The sequence below is a fragment of the Balaenoptera acutorostrata genome, chromosome 11, assembly GCF_949987535.1.
Source record: "Balaenoptera acutorostrata chromosome 11, mBalAcu1.1, whole genome shotgun sequence".
Taxonomy (NCBI): domain Eukaryota; kingdom Metazoa; phylum Chordata; class Mammalia; order Artiodactyla; family Balaenopteridae; genus Balaenoptera; species Balaenoptera acutorostrata.
In genome coordinates, this window is record NC_080074.1 from 52,699,507 (window position 1) to 52,722,213 (window position 22,707).

At 36.1% G+C, this 22,707-nt stretch overlaps 1 protein-coding gene across 2 annotated transcripts in view; it reads right to left on the reverse strand.

The window, feature by feature from the left end:
• Positions 1–22,707, reverse strand: part of MSRB3 (methionine sulfoxide reductase B3) — a 160,976-nt gene that overhangs the window by 59,654 nt on the left and 78,615 nt on the right. For both annotated transcript variants that reach the window (XM_007179754.3, XM_007179755.2), the window contains exon 5: positions 15,982–16,010. In XM_007179754.3, the coding sequence (XP_007179816.1) occupies positions 15,982–16,010 (29 nt within the window). The remainder of the gene's footprint in view (positions 1–15,981; positions 16,011–22,707) is intronic.

Consider the following 22,707-nt stretch of genomic DNA (forward strand, 5'->3'; position numbering starts at 1 on the left):
TAGAAAACATTTATAGTTAAACTCTCTAAAATGACTTACTTCCAAATGATGAGGATCTGCCTAGTTGTAAAGGTAAATTTTAAAATTACATATTGACTGAAATGCTACCTTGCCTAACTGAAAACAATAATTTTAGCTTTTTATGCTGAACCTAACCTAATAAATATTAATGAATATATTCAAGAATATAATGGATATATTCAAGAATAGCACAAAAGCTGTATTTTAGTTAAAATTTGTTTTTAATTTATGCTGTTTTGGTTAAAAAGCAGGCACAATTTGATAAGGTAAAACACAACTTCCAGTGGATTATGAAGGATATATTTTTTTCTGTAATATTTTACTAGTTATAAATTTTAGAGTAGAAACTTAAGATAGTGGTCATTAAAAACAGAATGCGAAAATATTTTAATCTTCTTCAGTCATTAATCATGTCATTTTTACCAGATTGCCCTGCTGTTATTTGAAACAGATTAAAACATTTTCTAAACCATAGCTTTCCTGTTTCTGATCATCTCATATACAGCCATTCTGTTGACTCCTAGTGAGAAATGCAGGTAACGGATAAATATAGATGCTTTCATCTTTCTGTTATGTATACCCATGACTTGTGTGGTGACACATCATATATATCAAAATTCATATGAATTGGAAAAATACCTTCTTGAAAAATCATGCCAAAAGAGAAAGATTATTAAATCTAGCAATAAGAAGAATAAAGTAGAGAAGTAAGTTCCTACCAACCATTTTATAAAAGTAAGACATGGTATCTTTTAGATTTCTAATGGATAAATTTGAAGTATTTTGAAAGAATATAAAAGATTACTTTTTTATAAACTGGTTACAGGATAGAGATGAGAATTAGTCTAATTACTTTTCAAACTGGGGAATGTCTAAAAGGCAGTTAAAAAAATAATTGCTAAGACATGATATACTTTGGATTTCTACAAAACAGTCTTTTGAAAAACCATAAAAATATATTTTTTAAATTGGTTATAAGATAAAGATTAGAATTAACCATGTGTAAAAATATAATTTAGCTGTCTTTAAACATTTTCCTCAAATCTATAGAGTCATGTCTATTAAGTAATAAAGTTGGTTATTATTAAGCTGCATGTCTTTACATTTAAAATAATCCCACTAACAAAGCATCTTTGTTCATTTATATAATTTCCTACTTTAGGAAAACATATTCATTTATCATTACTCTATTGTCACCCATGCCACCAAGTTTACAAATACTAAAATATTATGAACAGTAACTAGCTGTTGAATCAACAGTTAAATCAACTGCATAATTAAACTGATACTGGGATCTGTGATTATTTTTTCCTTAGGTATGTGTAGGCACACAAGCACAAAATCATCAAAAGCTTCCCTCCCTTGGCCTCGTTAACTACAAAACAAACAAGTAGCAGAGAGAGGTGACTGTTCCCTGCTTATCACAGTCATGTAAGAATACCCTAACGGTAGTTTATTTCTACTCTGAAACTTATTTCTGTTAGATACTAAATTATTTTAAAATAATTAACAAATAGCTTGCTTAGGGCAACATGCAAAGCTCTACCTGAGTGTGTAATCAACAAACAACTGTGGAATTGAGCATGGTTACATTAAACTTCCAAATTGATGAAATGGTATTCATTTGGCACTAAAATTTCCCTTTTTATTAATTTATTCATTTATAAAAATTTATATCGTTTTAACAAAACATCATAATGTGTAGTTCTACGAAGCTGTTTCTACATCTGACATGACTGTATTTTCATAAAATTTTATAAAATTCTCAGGTTGCATAAAATGCATACTAATTTTACACAGAAAACTTTTGGGGGAAAATTGTATTTCATCATGAATGAATTTAAAATGATTTTAAAACTAGATTTTGGGGGGAAATTTTAGTTCTCTTATATATTAACACATATACTTGAAACTAAAGGCAATTTTAAGTTGTAGATATGCAATATTCTTCTACAATCCCCCCAAAAATAAAATCATATAGCTAGAAAAATAAATATGTTAGTACATTGCTTAGAATTTAAAAACCAACAAATGTCTCAATAAATAAATCAGCAAAAGTCACATATCTAAACAACTATGGAGTACTACTAACTAAGAAACAGGTCACGATAAAAAATAAATCGAATAAATTTCCATATAGTATAATTTAAAAGGCAAATATGTAGATAAAAATTAATATAAAGCAAGCCACAAAATGCAATAAATTTGAATAAATGCCTACAAAGATAACGCTAATGTATTGATATTACATTTGAATGAGTTTCAATGCCATTTTCATTCGTACAATAAAAGTATATTTTACTTTAGTATATAACCACACGGGAAAAACTGAATTTGCTTTAATAGAATATTCAGCATAGAAATGAATTTAAATCTAATATGTTAGTATAGTACCTCAAACTCTATTTTTGATTGGTTGGGCAGCCTGAGACTTACTAATTTGATAGGCTATAAAACTTAAATCTTTGCATTGGTGTTTTGTGTTGTTATGTTCTGCTGTAAAACATATTCATTGTTATCGAATTTTCTTTTTGTCGTTTACATATCTCACCTTCTATATAATGGTGTTCCATCAATAGCGTGAATGATTTGGATGCAAGGTAATTTATAGGTACATTTTTTGAAGAAAAATATTTTTATAAGTGGTAAATATTCTGTATTATTTTGGAAATGGCAAAATACTTTTCTTTGCAAAACTCAACATCATTCCATTTATCATTCATTCACTCATCACTTATTCAACAAACATTACCACATGCTACTGTGTGAAAATATAATGTTGACTAAATATGTCTTTAATAGGGACTTCCCTGGTGGTCCAGTGGTTGGGACTCCACGCTCCCAGGGCAGGGGGCACTAGTCCAATCCCTGGTCAAGGAACTAGAGCCCTCATGCCACAACTAAGAGCCTGCATGCCGCAACTAAGAGCCCGCACTTCGCAACTAAGACCTGGCACAGCCAAATGAATGAATGAATGAATGAATAAATAAATAAATAAATATTTTTTAAAAAATTTTATAAAAGGTAGAAAGAGAAAATGAAGACTGAGCAAAAGAAGCAAACATGATAACTAGGAAGGAAGGCAGATTACAAAAAAAGAAAAAAAAAGTCTTTAATATATATCAGTTAAATGTCTTTAATTTCAACAAAAACAAAAAAACAGTACAGCTATGATGGAAGATTACTAATTTGCAGCATTTGATCACCACATAGGCCAGATATCTGACCATTTAAGTTCCTAACTAAGGAACAGGGTTTGATTCTCCAAAACACATATATTGAAAATTCACTAAAAGACTAGTGGTCATCAAGCAAAAATTTACTTTTAATTTGTTCGTCTTTGATTCCTATCCAGGAAAAATTAATTTAAAAATCAAAAGAGGGACTTCCCTGGTGGCGCAGTGGTAAAGAATCCGCCTGCCAATGCAGGGGACACGGGTTCGAGCCCTGGTCAGGGAAGATCCCACATGCCGCAGAGCAACTAAGCCCGTGTGCCACAACTACTGAGCCTGCGCTCTAGAGCCCGCGAGGCACAACTACTGAAGCTAACGCACCTAGAGCCTGTGCTCCACAGCAGGAGAAGCCACCGCAATGAGAAGCCCACGCACCACAACAAAGAGTAGTCCCCACTCGCCGCAACTAGAGAAAGCCTGTGTGCAGCAACGAAGACCCAATGCAGCCAAAAATAAATAAATAAAAATTTATTTAAAAAAAAAATCAAAAGAAACTCTTGTAAAATGTTCTTTCCTATAAACTAGTTCTACAATACGAAAGACAGTACTAAAATTTTTTTAAGACATAAAAATAACTAAAAAGTCATTGCCATTTTATTTTTTAATTTTTTTATAAAGTATAGATATCTTTTTTAAAATTAATTAATTAACTTATTATTTATTTTTGGCTGTGTTGGGGCTTTGTTGCCGTGCGCGGGTTTTCTTTAGTCGCGACGAGCGGGGGCTACTCTTCTTTGTGGTACGCGGGCTTCTCATTGCAGTGGCTTCTCTTGTTGCGGAGCACGGGCTCTAGGCAAGCGAGCTCAGTAGTTGTGGTTCGCAGGCTCTAAAGTGCAGGCTCAGTAGTTGTGGTGCACAAGCTTAGCTGCTCTGCAGCATATGGGATCTTCCCAGACCTGGGCTCAAACCCGTGTCCCCTACATTGGCAGGCGGATTCTTAATCTCGTGCCACCAGGGAAGTCCAGCATTGTCATTTTAGATTACAGTATTTTAATATCAATTTTGATATTTCTGCCCAGGAATGACGAAGATATGTCAATCAACATGAATTGACAAATAATCGGTTACTGCCTCAAAGATAGTTATGATGGCCACCAGTTCATTCCACTTGATGGATATCTATCAATATAAAGTAAGCACTTTCACTTCCTATTGAAACTATAGTAAGCTGTATGAATTGAATTATATTAATTTTGAACTATATTAAAAATAAGGGGTTGGCCCACCAACAAAACGATTATCAATTCTCTAGAGCCAGTTAATTCTTCATCTATCATGTTTTTACAACAAATCCCATGTAAATATCTTTTTCAGCAGGTGATTTAGTGCTGGGGGGGGGGATGATCTGCATTTAGAAACCAAAACTATACATCACTAGCAAAATCCATTTCTCAACAGACTATGGAATCTACTTTCTGGAGGAGAAAATTTCTACAAACATGTGGCTGTGTGGATGTGTATGTCATGTGTATGAGTAAAAGGATGTATGAGTAAAAATTCATAATTTTTGCATCATATCAACTTATATTCTAGGTTTTTAAAAATTGCATAATGGTTCAGACTATGGGTTCTAGAATCAGGCTACTTAGGATCATATCCCAGTTCTGTCACTTACTAGGTACCTGAATCTCAGCAAAATATCCAACTTTTCTGTGCCTTAGTCTACTCATTTATAAAATGGAAATAATTATGTATAGCTCTTATAGATTAAATAAGTTAGTAAATATAAAGCACTTAGTACAATGCCTGTCACACAGTAATATACAATCAATGTTAGCAATTGTTACTATTATTATTGTCCACAGAATTAGGTCCAAATTCTCTAACCTGTGGTCTGTAATAGATTCCCAACTATACCATTAGTCCCAAGCAAAAATCCTCCAGTTCTGGCAAATTGGTTTACTTACTGTTCTTCAAATATATTTTGCACCTTTGCCTCTGTGTCTGCCTTCAACTGACTCTTTATTTAAAATGATCTCCGTCTTTATATCTACCTAAACTCTACCCTCGAAGATCCAAGTTCTACCTCCAACAAGGAATCAATCACCCTCATCAATCACCGTAGCCTAAAGTAATCCCCCTTCTTCTAAATTCTACTAGGACTCTATTACTGGAACCACTCATATTGTCCTGCACCCAAAGATACCTTACTGTGTGTGTATATATCTCACCTCTCCAATTAGATTATAAGCTCCATGAGGGCAGGAACTGTGTCATACTCATATATCCTTCACCATGTCTTAAGCAGAGTAAGTGCTCTACATGCACAGGCAATTTGACTGACCACGCAGAATCAAAGTATTAAAAACGTCTACATACTGGCTCAATGCATTAACAACAGTATTCTGGGCCTTAGAATGTTAGAAACAGAGACTACTCATAGTAAACACAACTGCATGAATGGTAGCCAGAACTGGACCAAAATATGCATCCCAACTTATACTACTCAGCAATAACTCCTGGTACTTACAAATAACATGGGTGAGTCTCAGAAACATTACAGAGAGCAAAAGATATCACATGCAAAAGAGTACATCCTGTATGATTTTATTTTATTTTATTTATTTATTTATTTTTAAAAATAAGTTGTACTATACATCCATACCCTGGATATTAAACAACTAGCTTTTATTTTTTATTTATTTATTTACTTAATTTTTTAACTTTCTTTTTTCTTTTTTTTAAAATTATTTTTGGCTGTGTTGGGTCTTCGTTGCTGTGCACGGGCTTTCTCTAGTTGCGGCGAGCGGGGGGCTTTTCCTGTTGAGAAGCACGGGCTCTAGGTACATGGGTTTCAGTAGTTGCAGCACGTGGGCTCAGTAGTTGTGGCACACGGCTTAGTTGCACCGTGGCATGTGGGATCTTCCCGGACCAGGGGTCAAACCCATGTCCCCTGAATTGGCAGGCAGATTCTTAACCACTGAGCCACCAGGGAAGTCCCAGTATGATTCTATTTAATATGAAGTTCAGGAACAGACATCTGATCAATGGTGATTGAAGTCAGAATAGTGGTTGCCTCTGGGGAGTGGGGAGTGACTGAAGGAAAATATGAGGGAACATTCTAGGGTAATGGAAATGTCCTCTACCTTGATCTATATATTGACCTTGGTCTACATCTTAATTTTAGTATGCTGAAGTGGTGTGTTAAACCATTAAAATTTTAATATACGCTTCAATAGCTAAGAAACATTTAAATTATAAATTTTAAGTTCTAAAGTTACTACACATGATCTCCTGCTCCAAGAACTTGGAAACAAAGTCTTAAGTAGTGGACTTGTACTATGTTTTCCAGGTCCAGTGGCAAAACTATCTTTTATACAGATGGATGAAGCTGAAGCCAATGAATATCAAGTTAAATAAGGTCTCAATGGCCAGGACCATCCCTATTTTGAGATAGACAATTCATGTTAACTTTAACTCATAAAGCTAAACATTCAATTTGTCTGTTTCCCTTTGTTCTTTTTCTGTGCTCAACAGGGCCACTTTCTGGATATGATCTGACTCCCTATGTAGGTCTGCCTTTAGGGTGATAATATACAATAGTAAGGAAATTTCAGCCCCAACCCAAATGATTTATTTCGACAAATTGATATAATGAGTTCTTACGGTGATTTTGTGAGTCATATAGCTTGACCAGAGAAAGAAGACACTGATCGTGCAGATGTAAGTATTCTGAGCCATGTGAAAATTATATTTCTCATTGTAAACAAATACATTGGCATTTTAGCTTCATCCATCCATCCTTTGGGTTTGTCAACATGAGTCCATCCCTGAGAGATACTGAAACATCTAGGTTTCTGAGCCTGAAAGTTTGACTAGATACTAGAACACAGAAAATTCACCAAGGCAATTGATACTATCTTTTCAGGCCTCTTGGGAAACTGCCAGCGACATTTTCAATGGCCTACAAACCAGCCACATTGTAATCATTTATAAATCTGTACTACACTTTGTATTTTTAAGGTGTGTTTATAATCACATTGTTATGTTTGATAAAAGATTAAATTTAATAATTTATAATGTATAATAGTTACTAAACATAGTAATTATATAAAATAAAAAGCTAATAATAGAAAAGTTAAAAACAAAAGTTGCTCATTAAAATAACTATCTCATGATCTAATAAAAAGGACACAGTCCTCACAACTTGGAGATCTGAAGTCCAATCCTAGATTGGCCATTTACTATTTATGTGGCAAATCACTTAACCTTTCCGTATCTCAAGTCCTTCGCTGGTAAAAATATCCCTGTGTATCTTACAAAGATTTTTGTGAGTCTCGAATCTGATTAATTAAAATACTTTTTAAATGGTAAAGCATTATACAAATATTTTCATCATATATCCATTAATATCACATCTGAACTTAGGTTACCAAATAATGCAATTATATAGAAGGAACCGGATCCACTTAAAAATATAATCATTCTAACTCTATACATATTTTTACTAAATAACTGATCTGAGGACATAATGTTCTAATGCGGTAGATTCAATTTTTGGCTCCTATTCCTCTCCCCTCCCTGTCTCCACACCCATTACCATGTGACTCGGCAGTTCTGCCCACTAGAGGAAAGACAGGATACTTACACCTGCATGACAAGTGGGAAGGGAAGAGCTCTTTCTATTCCTTTACTTTTGGCTTGGACATGCAACTTGCTTGGCCAATGGGACGCTAGCAGATCTGATGCAGAGGCTTGAAATATGCTTGCATAGCTGGGCTTGCTTTGTTACCTTTTATCATCAATGACAAGACTTGTGGAGCAGACCTGAACCCAACCTGTGACTAGCTTATGTCAACCAACTCCCACCCAAGCCCACTCCCACTCATGGACATGTGAGCACAAATATTGTTGTTTTAAGTCACTGCTTTTTAAGGTGTCCTTTTACACTTTGTTACTGCGGCAATCACTAACTGATAGGCCCAGTGATTATACAGAACATAATATACTATATTATGAACCTACTATATTTGTATGATCATTAGTTTAGAGGATCATCTTTAGGTTAGATAATGTAATCCCTACCCATTAATTTTATCATTTGTCCAACAGTAATCAATGAGTACCAACTACTGCCAGGGAGTATTCTAGGCACTGAGCTAGTCAGGCTATGTAACGTTAGCTGCCCTCATAAACAATGGCAAAATCTCAGTGGCCTATTACAATAAAAGTTTATTTCCCTCTACATAAAGGCCAATGAAGATGTTCTTGGGTGAAGAGCTCTCCCGAGTGGATCTCTTCCAAGTATGACTCAGGAACCAAGACCCCTTCCGTATTGTGATGCCATCATGTTCAACATGTACCTCTGATGTAACCTCAAAAGGGGAAGTGAGATGTGGGAAGGCATACTGAATACTTAATCCGCTTAGCCCAGAAATGACACGTACTCCACTGGGAGAATTAGTCATATGTCCCCACACAGATGCAAAGGGGCTGGAAATTGTAATCTCTGGCCGAGTAGCCACTTGCCAGCAACAACTCTACACTAAGAGAGGGGAGAATAATTCTTTGGTCATTAGTTAAGCATTTCAATCACAATTGGAGAACAGAACAAAGACTCCCAACCTCACTGAATTTTTGTTTATTGACTATTTCACATTGGATACGGAAGTTATAAAGGTGAATAAGACATGATTCTTGCCTTCAAGAGACTCACAGACTTGAAGAGGAAGAGGGATCCACACAAATAATTATAGCAGATAATAAATGCTATAGTAAATGTAAATACAAGATCCAATGTTTGCACAGAGGAAGGGATGATTAACTCTTGGGAGGGTGTAAAGGAAGACTATATTTAATTGAGGGGGCAATGCTTGATCTGAGCCTTAAGACATAAACAGAATCTTGCCAGACAGATGAAGGAGTAGGGGAGGATGCTAAGTGGAGAAAACAAAGGTTTGCATCGTATGATGGCTCAGAGCCTTTTTCCTTATAAAGCTATGGGGTGGTGTTGAGGGCAAGAGGGAAGGGGCAAGCACGTGTATTTACAAGTGGTAAAACAACCTCTTGCTTCACATATAAATTTGGAATAACATAAGTTTCCTAATTAGAACAGCCTTCATTTCCATGGGCACTGCTTTGGAATAATGTTCTCTACAAGAGAACAAGTACAATTCATGACCTAAGCAAGATGGCTAGCACCAGAATATATAGAGCACGTGGAGCTGACAACACAGGGATGGTGATATCTAAGGAGATGGAATTCAGGTTAAAAAACACTGAATGACAAATTGTCTCTCCTCTCAAAGTCCTTGTCAGATAAAATAGAAACCAAATAAATAATGATAAAAATAATGAATCAGGTTGAGCCAATAACTATGCATCAAACCCTTTATGTTGCAGAGAATATAGTTTTCAAATCACCCACAGAAGAGTAACAAGAATTAAATACCCACTAGGCCCCAAAATAAAATTCTAATAAGTAATGAACAACAGACTTACTAAAAAGTGGTAAAGTCACATTCTTTGACCATCAAGCAATGAAACTGAAAATTACTAACAAAAGTAGCAAGCAGAAAGTTTGGAAATTTAAAAACTTCCCTAATCAATATGTCCAAAAGAAAATCAAAACTGCAACTATTCAAAATACAATATTTAAACATCTCCTGGGTTCAGTTAAAGCTTTAGTAAAGGAAAATTATAGTTATAAATGCTTTAATTCTAAATAAGAAAGAAAGAAAATACAGTTTAAGTCTATGACATAATGGTATACATGAAATCCAAGAAAACCAATTGAAAATTATTGGGAGTAAAGAAAAACTTCATTCAGATTTATATGCTCCAGCACCTCAGTACTTAGCCAACATGCCTTGCTGCTTCCTGGTCTTTAATTTAGTTTATAAAGGGAGATGAAGGGCTATGTCCCCTCCACTTGCTTCTACACAATCCCATAAGATTGTTATAGAGGAGAGACTGCCTGATTTTCCAGGCCAACCTTGAATAGGATCCAGTAAAAGAATGAATTAAAAAATAAATAAAAGTGAAGAGAATAGTATCCACAAACATTTGTCATTGTTCTCTTCTAAGTTAATCTCTCTTAATGATAATCAAATGTGAAATGTCACTCCTTATTAAAAGCTATAGAAAAACTAAACACCAGCCATTAGCATTATTAGGCTGTTCTCTTAAAAGTGTTCTCTTTAAAGTAGAAAACAGTGATGTGGTTTGAATAAAGTAACGAAAGGTGAATTTGTCAAAACTTAAAATATATTAGCTTACATTTAAATATCAAGAGTTCTTTAACTCACCATCTGGATCCAAATTTAACCTTGTTAGCCCTTCTCAGCTAAATATGCAAAGAAATCCATGTGAATTTGTACAATAGACCAACCAGCTGTAAGATTCTGTGAGAGAAGGAATTGTATCCCCCCCGATTCATAGCTATAGCCTCAGCATCTGGCATATAGTACGCCTAATAAATGTATGTTGAATGAATGAATAGATGAACAGTCAACATTTTCTTTTTTAAAACATTTATTTATTTAATTTATTTATTTTTGGCTGCATTGGGTCTTCGTTGCTGGGCTCAGGCTTTGTCTAGTTGTGGTGAGCGGGGGCTACTCTTGGTTGCAGTGCGCGGGCCTCTCATTGCAGTGGCTCCTCTTGTTGTGGAGCACGGGCTCTAGGCACGTGGGCTTCAGTACTTGTGGCACACGGGCTCAGTAGTTGTGGCGCACAGGCTTAGTTGCTCTGCGGCATGTGGGATCTTCTCAGACCAGGGCTTGAACCCATGTCCCCTGCATTGGCAGGCGGATTCTTAACCACTGCGCCACCAGGGAAGCCCAGTATTCTCTTATTAATGAAGGATGCCCAAAGACAGATTTCAATACTCTTATAGAGATTTATATTTTATTTCCTGGTTCTTCATTGTTATGAGAACTTTAAAAATAAGAAATTTTAAAATAACAAAATTGATTTGTAGGAACTAAAAAGTATTGTCAACATATTCTCACATTTCTAAGATCTGAAAATGTTTTCCTTATTAATATTTCTTGAGAAAGGCTTACTATGTAAGGCAGATGGTCTCATTTGCTAATAAGCTTTCAAAACTCTAGTTCTACTATGTTCAAATTCCCCATTTCCCTTCAACTTAGTGACCACCATTAACAGCCCACTCTGTTTTTCACCACCCATATGTTTTTGCCTCAAGCTTTAACTGATTATATTCTTTTAGTTCCTTACCCTGGTGTAGATTCCTTTTTAACTACAGATCTTAAAAGCGACACTAGCTGCTTTTTGTTCCTTGGAGTTTTTGAGTTTTTTTTTTTTTTTTTTTTTTTCCTCTCAGGATAATTATATTCTGTTGTGCCTTTTATTATCGTGTCTTTTAGGATCTCCTAACCTTGTACACTCTTGGGCTTTATTTAATAGTGAGCTCTCTCCTCCACTCTCGACACTAAACCACGCTCATTAGGTTCCTTAATCCTCCATAATTTGCTTTCATGAAATCTTATACCTTTGAGTTGCTGTGTTCTATGAGCCCATTTCCTTAGTACTGCTATTCCAAGCAGCCCAGAATCAACAAGCACTAAACATAAGCTTATTCACTTTCTCAGCCAACATGACTCTACAGAAAAAAAAAAAAAAAATCTTTGTTTTGAATGTTTATGGACCATGAAACTATACCATTTAACTTGGTATTTCATGTTCTCACCCAAACATTGCCTGAGAAGGTTAGGACCACAGAATTAGACTCTGGGCAGTCCTTAACATACAGTTTTTAACTTATAGGCTTCATGTTCTTCTTGGTCAGAAAACTATTCTATTTTAATAGAACAGAAATAACAATATCCTGATGTTATATAGTGACTAGTAAATTCCAACTATATCTTTTCCTTATACCCAGAGTTCAGGATACGAGAAAAACATCTTTTTTCAGTTATTCTGCGAGAGCTCTGTTTTTCCAAATGGGTTGTTTTTAAAAGACATGTGCACATCCTTGAAATTTGACTACACAGCCAACTCTGGTCTTTTCAGCAATTCATTCTTTGCTTTGTCTTCCATTCTACTCTTTACTAGCACCTTTGCTGACAGGTATGTACAGAAGGGCCAAGAGAGCATATATTTTGGGTTTTGTTTTAACTTTCGAAGGACTTTGGTTAAATTTCTAAAAACCAACAACAACACACAAAACAAAACCCAACCAACCTCAGTAGTGAATTGAAAGAGTTAATGAAGTTTCCAAAGGTGCCCAGCTTATTCAAGCAAAGTTTACACTTCGACCGTATGCATGTTAACTTGTGATCCTCCCCATCCAGATGATAGAAAGCAAAGCCAGTAAGTTCTTTATTTAATTGGTTTGCATCCACACACTGACCTCCAGGGCTCTGTTTACATAGCCTATCATGCAATATGCTCCACAGTTCTCTGCCTCTTTCAAAAGCATGTTTCTCCTGAGATTTGATATATGGCTTTCATGTTTAATCACTACATTAAACTCAATGCTCTGCTTCCTCCAGCATCAACTAACTTCCCTTCTTGGGAGGTGGGGAGAAGAGCACAGCTTCTTGCTACTTCTGAACATAAAAGGAAGTCTGTTTTACTCTATTAGTAAAATCACCAACTACACAGGATCATAGGCAAGCAACATTAGTACATCAGCTAGGAAACAGTATTAAAATGGAACCCTTAAAACTCCTTTAGAAAGAAGGTAGGCTGATTGTTCTCAATTGACAAAGCTGAAACCTTTAGGTGATTGAGTTATAAATCAACAGAAACGGAACTTAATCAGGCTACAACTCAGTACATAGAGGACACAGCTAGAAAGCAGCTAAAATTTTCATCAAATTAATCTTGAGGATAGGACGATTCTGGGGTTCTCAGATTAGAATTAATTCAGCACCTTCTGATTAAAGTTTTTCTTAACCTTCGTCACATGAATAGAACATTCAACATCTCTAACTGAATGTGGACACAGTAATGTCAAGATCCTTTCCATAAGAATTTGTATGTGACTCAAATTTCTGAGAGAAATAAAAACCTCAAAAAAAATGATCTGTTTCAATAAATCAACACAATCTATAATTTTTAGGCTTTAAAAATCACATGAAATGTATGTATTTCACTTTAAGATAATTAAAGCAGAAAAAGAAAACTGAAACAAATGGCAAATTATTGATAACGGTAAAATCTAGATAATGAATGTGTGGGTGGTCATTTACGACACCCTGTACTTTTATGTATAGTTGAAATTTTTCATTATAAATTTTTTTGAAACTTTAAAAAAATGCAAAGAAGTTGTTTGTGAATTTGCTTTTGTAGAAAAAAATCAATACAATTTTGATAAGAAAAAAATTAAATCACTTTCTAGGTTGATCATTTTGGTATATATTCAATAGCTGACATTTTTTACCATGTGCTGACAATGAAAACTTTCCTTCCTTCCTCCTGAATCTCACTCCACAGCCTGAAACTCATTTACACAAACTGCAAATTGCAAATGTGCAGTAAGCTCTGCATAAGTTGGGTTCTTTACTTGAAAAATACATATATATACATATATATTTACTTTGAAATTCTTTCCTTTATGGCTAGTCATTGACCATAGTATTTATTTTTTTAAGGTTGTTTTTTTTTTCTTAGTAAGATCAGCATCTTCCTTCATTTAAAAATTTTACTTTGTCAGGAACAATGTTACAGTTGTATACAACATTAAACAGAGCTAGTTTACTTTCTGTATTTGATGAACAATAGAGAACCTGAACCTATTAAAGTCATACATTTAATTGTTCCAATATGCTACCTCATTTCTAACCAAAATTTGCATGATATAGAATGCCAAAGAATACATTTCTAACTTCCTTTGTCATGATTCCCTCATTTGATATTAAGCTAAAAGAATTTATAAGAAAAAAGAATTACCTGATTCTTAATTTGAAACCATCTGAATTATTTCCACAACATATTTAGATTCAAAATTAAAAGAATAAATAAACTTTTAATCAGTATTCCCCATAAGATTTTTCAGAGCACAAAACTTTGTAGTTTTCAAAGACATGCAGATGTTGTCCATGAAAGACATTTTAAAAAATTAGGACTTGGAAAAAATAAGAATCATGAACAAAACCTTTGGTCACAAGAGTGAAAGATGTGTGCCTATACAGATGTTATAACTATTTTCATGATAAATACTAACTCTCACTACGGGAATTTAGCAGCACACTTTAATTTGCTTTTGAAAATTTAACATAAATTTTCTAACTTTGACAGCAGCTGCCTAATATTTCAGTTTTATACACTATTTCCAGGTTTTACCTCCAAAAAGAACCTAGTAGACTTTTTCATTTTTAAAAGCTATATTCCAGATCCTGTAGGCTAAAACCAGTTTTTGACTTGATGTTTAAGGAATTTGATCATAACAAAGTGGACTTTTTAATAAATATTTGATGACTGACTGGCAATGGTAAAAAGACATGCGATTTTATATAAAAATTCATTCTCAGTTTTTTCATTTATCTCTTATTATATTTAAATATTTTAACTATTAAAAAATGGCAAAGACTTTTTACACCATTTTGAGTCGCCTCCTATGAATCAATAAAAAAGTCAAATAGTGGATACAATGCTATCATGCCTTTAGTCTCCATATCGTCAACATTGTAAACCAGAGATGTTTATCTTATGCTACCACTGTCACATGTGATTCAGAAGCCCAAGATCACATAGAATGGAAAGATTTCTGGAATCACAGTTCTCAAATTAGGTGAAATTGTTAACTCAAATGTACAGACTTCATATTTAAAGGGTCTCACCAAGTTGGAGAAATTCAAAAGAAAGATACAGGTTTTGAAGAAGAAAAGCATGTTGGCTCCTTAACACCACTATCAAAAAGAATAACATAGTCTTTGGTCCCTTTGTGAAATAATAAACGAAAACTTTTAAGTTAAAACATAGTGGAACTCAAACCAGAGTAAGAATGTTACTTTTAAATTCAATAAGTTATATATTTTCTGCAAACTATTTTCTCCTGAAATTGAAAATTAATGTTTATTTATCTATAACAGTTCACTAAAGGGCATAATTCCTTTGTACTGAACATGAGGTAGTTTTTGTGCTTTAATTGCAAACACCGTCAGAAACTATGAAGCACGTACATCTCAGCGAGTGACACAAAGACACAGTCAAATGTAAGGATTATATAGCTATATTCATGCTTAATGAGAAGAAAACATCTAATGAGGCTGATACGCCACTGTTTGTGAGACTGTCTTGATAGATACAAAATAATGGCTTAAGGTGACCTTCATTTTCCATTACCCACCTCCCCAACAAAACAGATTTTTAAAAATTAGTAAGTCATAGACAAATATCTATTTCTATTGGCTAAAACCCTCTGCAGTTTGCTGGATTAAATGTATCTGTTACCCATATGTGATGACAAGTCACTTGCAGAGAATTTTTAAATTACCCAGGATGCTTTGTCCAGTGAGAGAATAATATTCTATTTTTAGCAATGAGTAGGTACAACCCCCTCCTTTGCTTTTAAAATGAAGCTCTGCAGATACAGAGCATTTAATACTTATTTCAGAGCTATCGAGAATCCCAACGTGAACACCACCAAGTTAAGATTCCAAGCAGCCAACAGCCCTGCTTTGAGGTGGGGTTCATGTTTTGAAAAGAGTCTGCCTAGTCTGTTTAAAATCAAAATGGTTCTTGATCTGATGCATTACTCCTCAGAGAATAATGTAAATAAAATATACTCAGAATAACATTATTAATGTAAACATACCTGAACCAGAGTCAAATTTGGTTTCTGACCTGCAAAGAGAAAGAAATTTTTTATGATATAAAAATTGCTTGTTAGACAATAACTGATTTTATGAGGGGGATAAAAGATGCAATAGTTTTAGGTTTCAGTACATGCATCAACAAGTAAGACAGCTTTTTAAAATGTAAATACATATTTATTTTAACCATTTTAAATGCATGCATAACCCTAGGTCCTCTAAACATGTACATATCCACAGAGATAGCGCAGTATGGAAAAGATATTAACTTTTTAGCTTGTTTTTGAGAGAAAGAGAATAAATTATGTAAAAAAAAAAAAGTACCCAATCTTTACAGATTAACTTGTTTCAGTAATATAATAAAGCAATAAAAAACTCAAATTTAAAATTATCCTCTTTACTTATTATTCAAGATTTTCAATTATTCAACAGCAAGTAATTTTTCACTAAGCTCTTCACAGAGTAAATGAACCTAGTAACCCCATACATTTAATAAGAAGGAGAAAAAAATGTGAGCCCTTGTGGGAACATTATGTTTCAGATATAGGTTAATACTGGTTGTAAATTCAGAAGCCTTTGAAGCTCTCAGTCCGGCTGTGGGAAAACTTCTGTTGGGTAATTACTCTCAAGATGCTGCTGATGTGCTGTCAAGCAGAATTAACCCTATGACTAGGCCTATCTACACAAGCTACTATAAGACAGCATTGTCTATATCTAGCTCTCAAACCAATTAGTGGGCATGCTCCAGCCGGATTTATATCACACATTAACAATCAATAGTATATATGTTCACAGCTGCCACAGCAAGAGACAAGAACCTACCAGCAGGAGTCCTGTTAAAGGATGTTACATTGACAGAGAAGATTTTTTTTTTTTTCCTGGGGAAATGTAGTTAACTAAGTGGGAAAGGAGATTTCTTTGAAATTATGCCAGGGTACCAAAGCACTTTTGGAAGCGGTGGCTTTCTTTACCTAAATTAGCTTCAAGAGAAGTCATCAAAGGAGGAAGAGGCAAAGGATAAGCAAGAGACAGCTTCCTTTGACATAAAAATTCATTTTCTCAAGTATTCCCAAATAAAGTTTCAGCTGATGCTCAAACCAAGTCAATAATCATAAAAACAGAAAACTTATTATTATGACCACAGTTATCAACAACCACCACTGTAACCCAGGTTCATATTTGTCTCAGACCCTGGTCCCGCCATAGTCCTCATCTCAGTCCTTCTCTTAGGTGACCCTGACTCCTATTTCAGGTGCAAACCCATTTTCACTTTTTGTCCTCTCCTGTTCTGGAAAGCCTGGCCTCATGCCTTCTTCTTTGTTTCCAGCATCCCTGAGCATAACTCTAAACGACACTTACCACGCGTCGTCCTGCTGGTTTCCTAGCCTATCTTCCCCGCTGGACTCTGCCTTACTAACGCCTGTAGCCACGGCGCCTACACAGTGCCTGGTGCTTGTACTCAACACATGTCTATAAAGGGAAACCCCTGCCTCCACAGACATCCTTATCTCCCTCTCAGCTGTATAAGAGGTGCTCTTCCTTCTGCCTGAGGTTCCCTGCATTTACATCCTAAAGTGCACTCTCTCATCTCCCCTGAAACCAGGTTGGATCAGTTACCCCTTCCTCCGGTTGTATCTTCAATATCTGCGTCTCCCCAAGTTCCTCCTCCCTCCTGTACAGAAGTGCTCCAGAATTAATTAAAACCCTCCTTCAAATCTGTGTCCTACTCTTTTCATCCCTCTTTCTTCCTGGCTTTACAAGCAAGTTTATTGAAAGGATAGACTATATTCTATATTGCACGTCTTCCTTTCCTGGCCTCCCAACATATTCACTCTTTGAACCACTGAGATCTGTCCCTGCTAAGTTTTCTCAGTGGCTTCCTAATGCTAAAGCCAACAGCCCTGTTACAGCCCCTAATTTACTAAGCCTTTCTCCAACTAAAATCCTACCTGAATGTCGCACTGTGACCTCAAATGCCACAAGTACTGAACTGAATTCATTTTCCTTTCCCTCAAATATAATTCTCCTGCTGTAGGCTCCCTATTAAGTCAGAAATTATGATGTTATTCTAGTTTTCTTCTGCACCAATATCTTTCTTCTGCATCAATATCTAAGCTGTTACCCAGACCTGCTGATTCTGCCACCTTCCCCTCCTCTCTATCCTCAGTCTTACCATCTTAGGCCTATCTTTGGCTCAATAATCTCATAACCCGTATCCCCCATTCCCTTCCGACCCACCCTCTAATCAGCTGCCAGACGTTTCCAAAACACTAATCCGATCACATTGCCACCACCCCAACGGCCAGAGCAGAGTTCTTCCAAACTTGGGTCACAAGTTGACCCATCAGTGGATTTTAAAATTAATTTAGTGGATTGCAACTAGTATTTTTTTTAAAAAATGAAACAGAACAGAAAAGAAGACAGATGCATCCCATATTGAGAGTATGTGCAGTTTAGAGGTGGATTAGAGGCAGGATTAGAGGGGGGGCCGGAGAGCCAGATCACAGTAGGCCCCTCATATGCCACGCAGAGGATTGTGAACTTGGTGTCCCTAGGTCAGTGGCTTTTAAACGTTTTTGTCTGTGACCCATGGTAAGACATACCTTTTTACATGGTGACTTATTACCAGGCTTGGCCCTAATATTTGCAGGGCCTTGGCAAGAGGACAAATAGGGATACAATACAGCTAATTATTTAGAAGTTATAAGTCAAGGCAATAAACTGTTAGAAAAGTATACTAACCTACCTTGACAGATATACCTGATAACAAAAACAATGAAAACTGTGTGTAAAACTACTGATACCAAGTAACTGAGAATAGTGCAAATTTTAAATTAATTTCGTCTTCCACTGAAAGACTTATTCAGCCTGGGGAAATTCAGGGGCAATGGCAACTAGGCCAAGTGTGAGAAGAGGAGGAGAAGCCTCCCTCAGCCTTCTCTTCCAGTGGCTATGGAATCCATAAGAGAAACACCTCCTTTCTTTGCTTCTTTATTGGGGGAGGGGCTCTTTCATTTCTGTCAGAGGCTCTGTACTCCTACCCATCACCCATTGCCTGTCCCCACCTGCCAGGCCCCTGAGCTCCAAGTCCATCTAGACTATAACAGTCAGGCCCAAGGGCCAACCTCTGGCTTCTAGGTGCTCCCAGCTCTCCACTCTCACAGGAAGGTTTGAATTAAGAACTCTCTGACCAGGAATGTGGAAGAATAGGAAGAACATTTTGCCCTTCCCTCTTTGTTTCCGCTTCTTTCTGCCCTCTCAACTGTAGCCTTCACTCTCACCAAATCAAACTATTGCCATGTTATTTTGTAACCAAGCAGGACCCTATGGGGCCTTCCCAGGACAGGCCTTCCCCCATATCCTCTGCTTTAGCTCCACTCTGAAGTACCTAGATAATAGTATATGAGGCAAATTTCCACCAAATGGAAGAACTACTTGATGACCATGAGCACACAGCCCCCGGCCTCCTGGAGCCTAAGGACTGATAATGTTAACCCCTGTGACACCGCCCTGCTGCCTCACCATCAGCCAATCAGAGAACTGCGTACAGCTGATCACGTACTCCTCCTCTCCCGGCCTTTAAAACCCAGAGGGATGGGGTAGGGAGATGCAAGAGGGAGTAGATATGGGGATATATGTATATGTATAGCTGATTCACTTTGTTATACAGCAGAAACTAACACACCATTGTAAAGCAATTCTACTCCAATAAGGATGTTAAAAAAAAGAGAATGCTTTGCCAAAACCCTTTGGGGAGCTGGAGGCTTTTCAGGGCACGAGCCACCTTGTCTCTTTGCATGGCCTTGCAATAAACCTTCCTCTGCTCCAAACTCCGACATTTCAGTTTGTTTGGCCTCACTGTGTGTCCGGCACACGAACTTGTGTTAACAATCTCACAGCCTTCATCCAGTATCCTCAGCTTAGACACACTTCCCTCAGCTCATCACTGACAAACTTTGACTACTCCACAGACTTGCCTCAATCCTGGCAGCAACTTGCTGGCCCCCTCGCCTCCTAGAGCTCCTTGTTCGCCTTCAGTTACTCCACAGTGTGGGCCTGGCACGGCAATCCCCACACCATGTGGCACTGACACTAAGCCCAGCAGGGTGCATGCAAGGTCTCGCCCATCTTCATGTTCCCAGCACTGGGCACAGCACCTGGTATTTAAGAGTTATTAAAAATGTGTAGCAGGAGTTAACACATGAACAAATGGATCTGTAAATTAACAGAGGGCCAAAAACCAGATATAATGACCAAAAGCTCTATAAAATGCCTCTTTTGAGAGATGAAAAATCATATCAGAAAACTGTTAATCCCCAGACAATCTTATCTCTTCCAGAGATAGCTGGTCAATATGTAAAATATACACATAATGTGCAGAGAAAACATCTTCACAAACTAATTACTGACATTAGGTATCAGTTTTAAAAAAAGAATATTTTCAGAATTCTCAGACACAGTACTGAATCTTCAAAAGCCACAACTAGTCTAATAATAATTAAAACATAATAATAGAAGCTAATACTGTCAGTTTTAGGGGTTGAGAAAACTGGTCCTATGGTATAAGTTAATTTAGATTTCTATTAAATTTTACATACACACATACATACACAGAGACACAAAGTACTCCTCTATTATACTATGGACTCTGACCATCTCTACTCATAAATCCTCTTCAAGAAAGTAAGTAAATTATAGATAGGACAAAGAAATGGCAAGTATGAAAAAGGAATTCACACAATACATATTATACAAGGAAGACAAAGAGGGATGTTCATTCATTCATTCCAAACACATTTCTTATGTGCTCACTTTTATTCATATACCATGCTGGATGGTAGGAATACAAAGATGCATAAAGTAAGGTTGTACGGGGTATAAGGTCCATAAATATAATTGTGTCTCCACAGACACCCATTTTACTCCTTCATTATATACTTAACATCTAAGCTTAAAGCTATTCAACCAGTTCTTTTGGCAATCGCCAAAAGATGGTGAATATAGCCCAGACGGTTACTATTTTCCAATATCCATTCTCCCCTTTTTATTTTGGAAATAGAATCTCTGAGTTTTAGATGGGCACATGGCTGCTGAGGTAAGACAATTTTTTCACAATATTTCCCACTTCTCTTGTAGCTAGTTTTGACCGTGTGACTAAGTTTATGCCAAAAGGATGCAAGGAGAAGCATTATGATTTACGCCCTTGAAGCAAATGTCTGTACCCCTCCCCTTCTTCCCACTGGCTGGAATGCAGATGTGATTCCAGGAGCTGAAGCAGCCATTCTTAGATCATGAGAGAGAAGCTGATAGTAGAGCACCAGCCTTTGGCTGATGGTACACACACATGAGTAGCACCATATCAATCCCAAACTGCTACCACGTGTAAGCCATTATTATTTTGGAGTCTTGTGAGAGCAGTTGTAACAGTAGTGCCACATTAAAAAAAAGGCTTAAACTAAAACTTAAAAAATTTTAAACCTGAAAAGCTTTTATGAATTTTAAAACCATAAAGCGTAGATGCTAGGAAAATTTAAGTCTCATTGTTATCTTTTAAGTAATTAAAATATATAACATATGCATTCTTTTGATAATAAAGTTTCAGATTTTCAAAAGAGGGCAGTTTTAGTCATTGGTTAGAGCTCTATAGTCCTGAACAAGCTTATAAAACTGCTGTTCTCTATTTATAGGAAATAACCTAGCATTTATGAAAGTTCTATGTATATTGAAGTCAAGTTTTTAAAATTTTATTATTTTTAAAATTTTATTGTCACTTATGAGGAATCCACAAAGTCTCAGAGAACACTGCTTTTTGCTTACTTTCAACTGTATTGAAAAAATTTAAATGGGACCCATGTAAGTATGAACTACAGGTTAATGAAGTCAATGTTCCAAAAGGTTTCAGACAACATGTGGAACAGTGAGGATGCCGTTCTTATTATTTTTAATTGATGTCAACTAAAGATTGTAGCTGCAAAAAATTATTAGAGGGAAAGAGTAGGAGGGGCAGACTGATTTTTGCCTATTAGTGTATTGTATATGGCAACTTCATACCAAGGATTTTCTAGGACAATCCAAGTCAAATAACCTGCCCTGTTGTTGCTCTTAAAGTATGGAAAATTTTCAGAAATTCCAATATTTCAGGATCCTACTTATAAGTCTAAGAATTTCTTCTTACCCCTACAAGTAATTCAAAGGCTTTCATCAGACCAGAGGCTAGTAATAATGGCAGTGAATATTTATGCACCTTCTTTCAGTTACATATACATAATACACTTCCTCTCCTTGGAATGCTCTCTCTTCCTCCCCCTAACCCACTCCAGTATCCCTTAACCCCTTTGCCTACTTAACTTCTAAAACTTTCTCCATTATTAGCTTAATTATCAGTTCTTTGAAGAAGAGTAGCCAGACTAGATTAAATCCCTTGAGTTTATACTTTTATAGCACCAGTCACTCCTTTGCACTCATCAGAGTTGTAATTCTACGTTTGTTCACGTAGTTATTTGATCATACTAAAAGAGTTCAATAGTTGTGGCAGACACTATCTGTTGTGCATGTAATGGCCAGTCTCCCTTTTCTCTGATAACGGAATTGCAATTTTTGAAGGGTGCGAAAAATGTGTCCACCCTAGGAATGAATCATTATTAGGCTAAGCCATCTGTGGCAACCCTAATCTCCTTTGTCAGTGACGGGTTCAAGGACAGGGATGGAACCCAGCTCTGAGCAGTGAG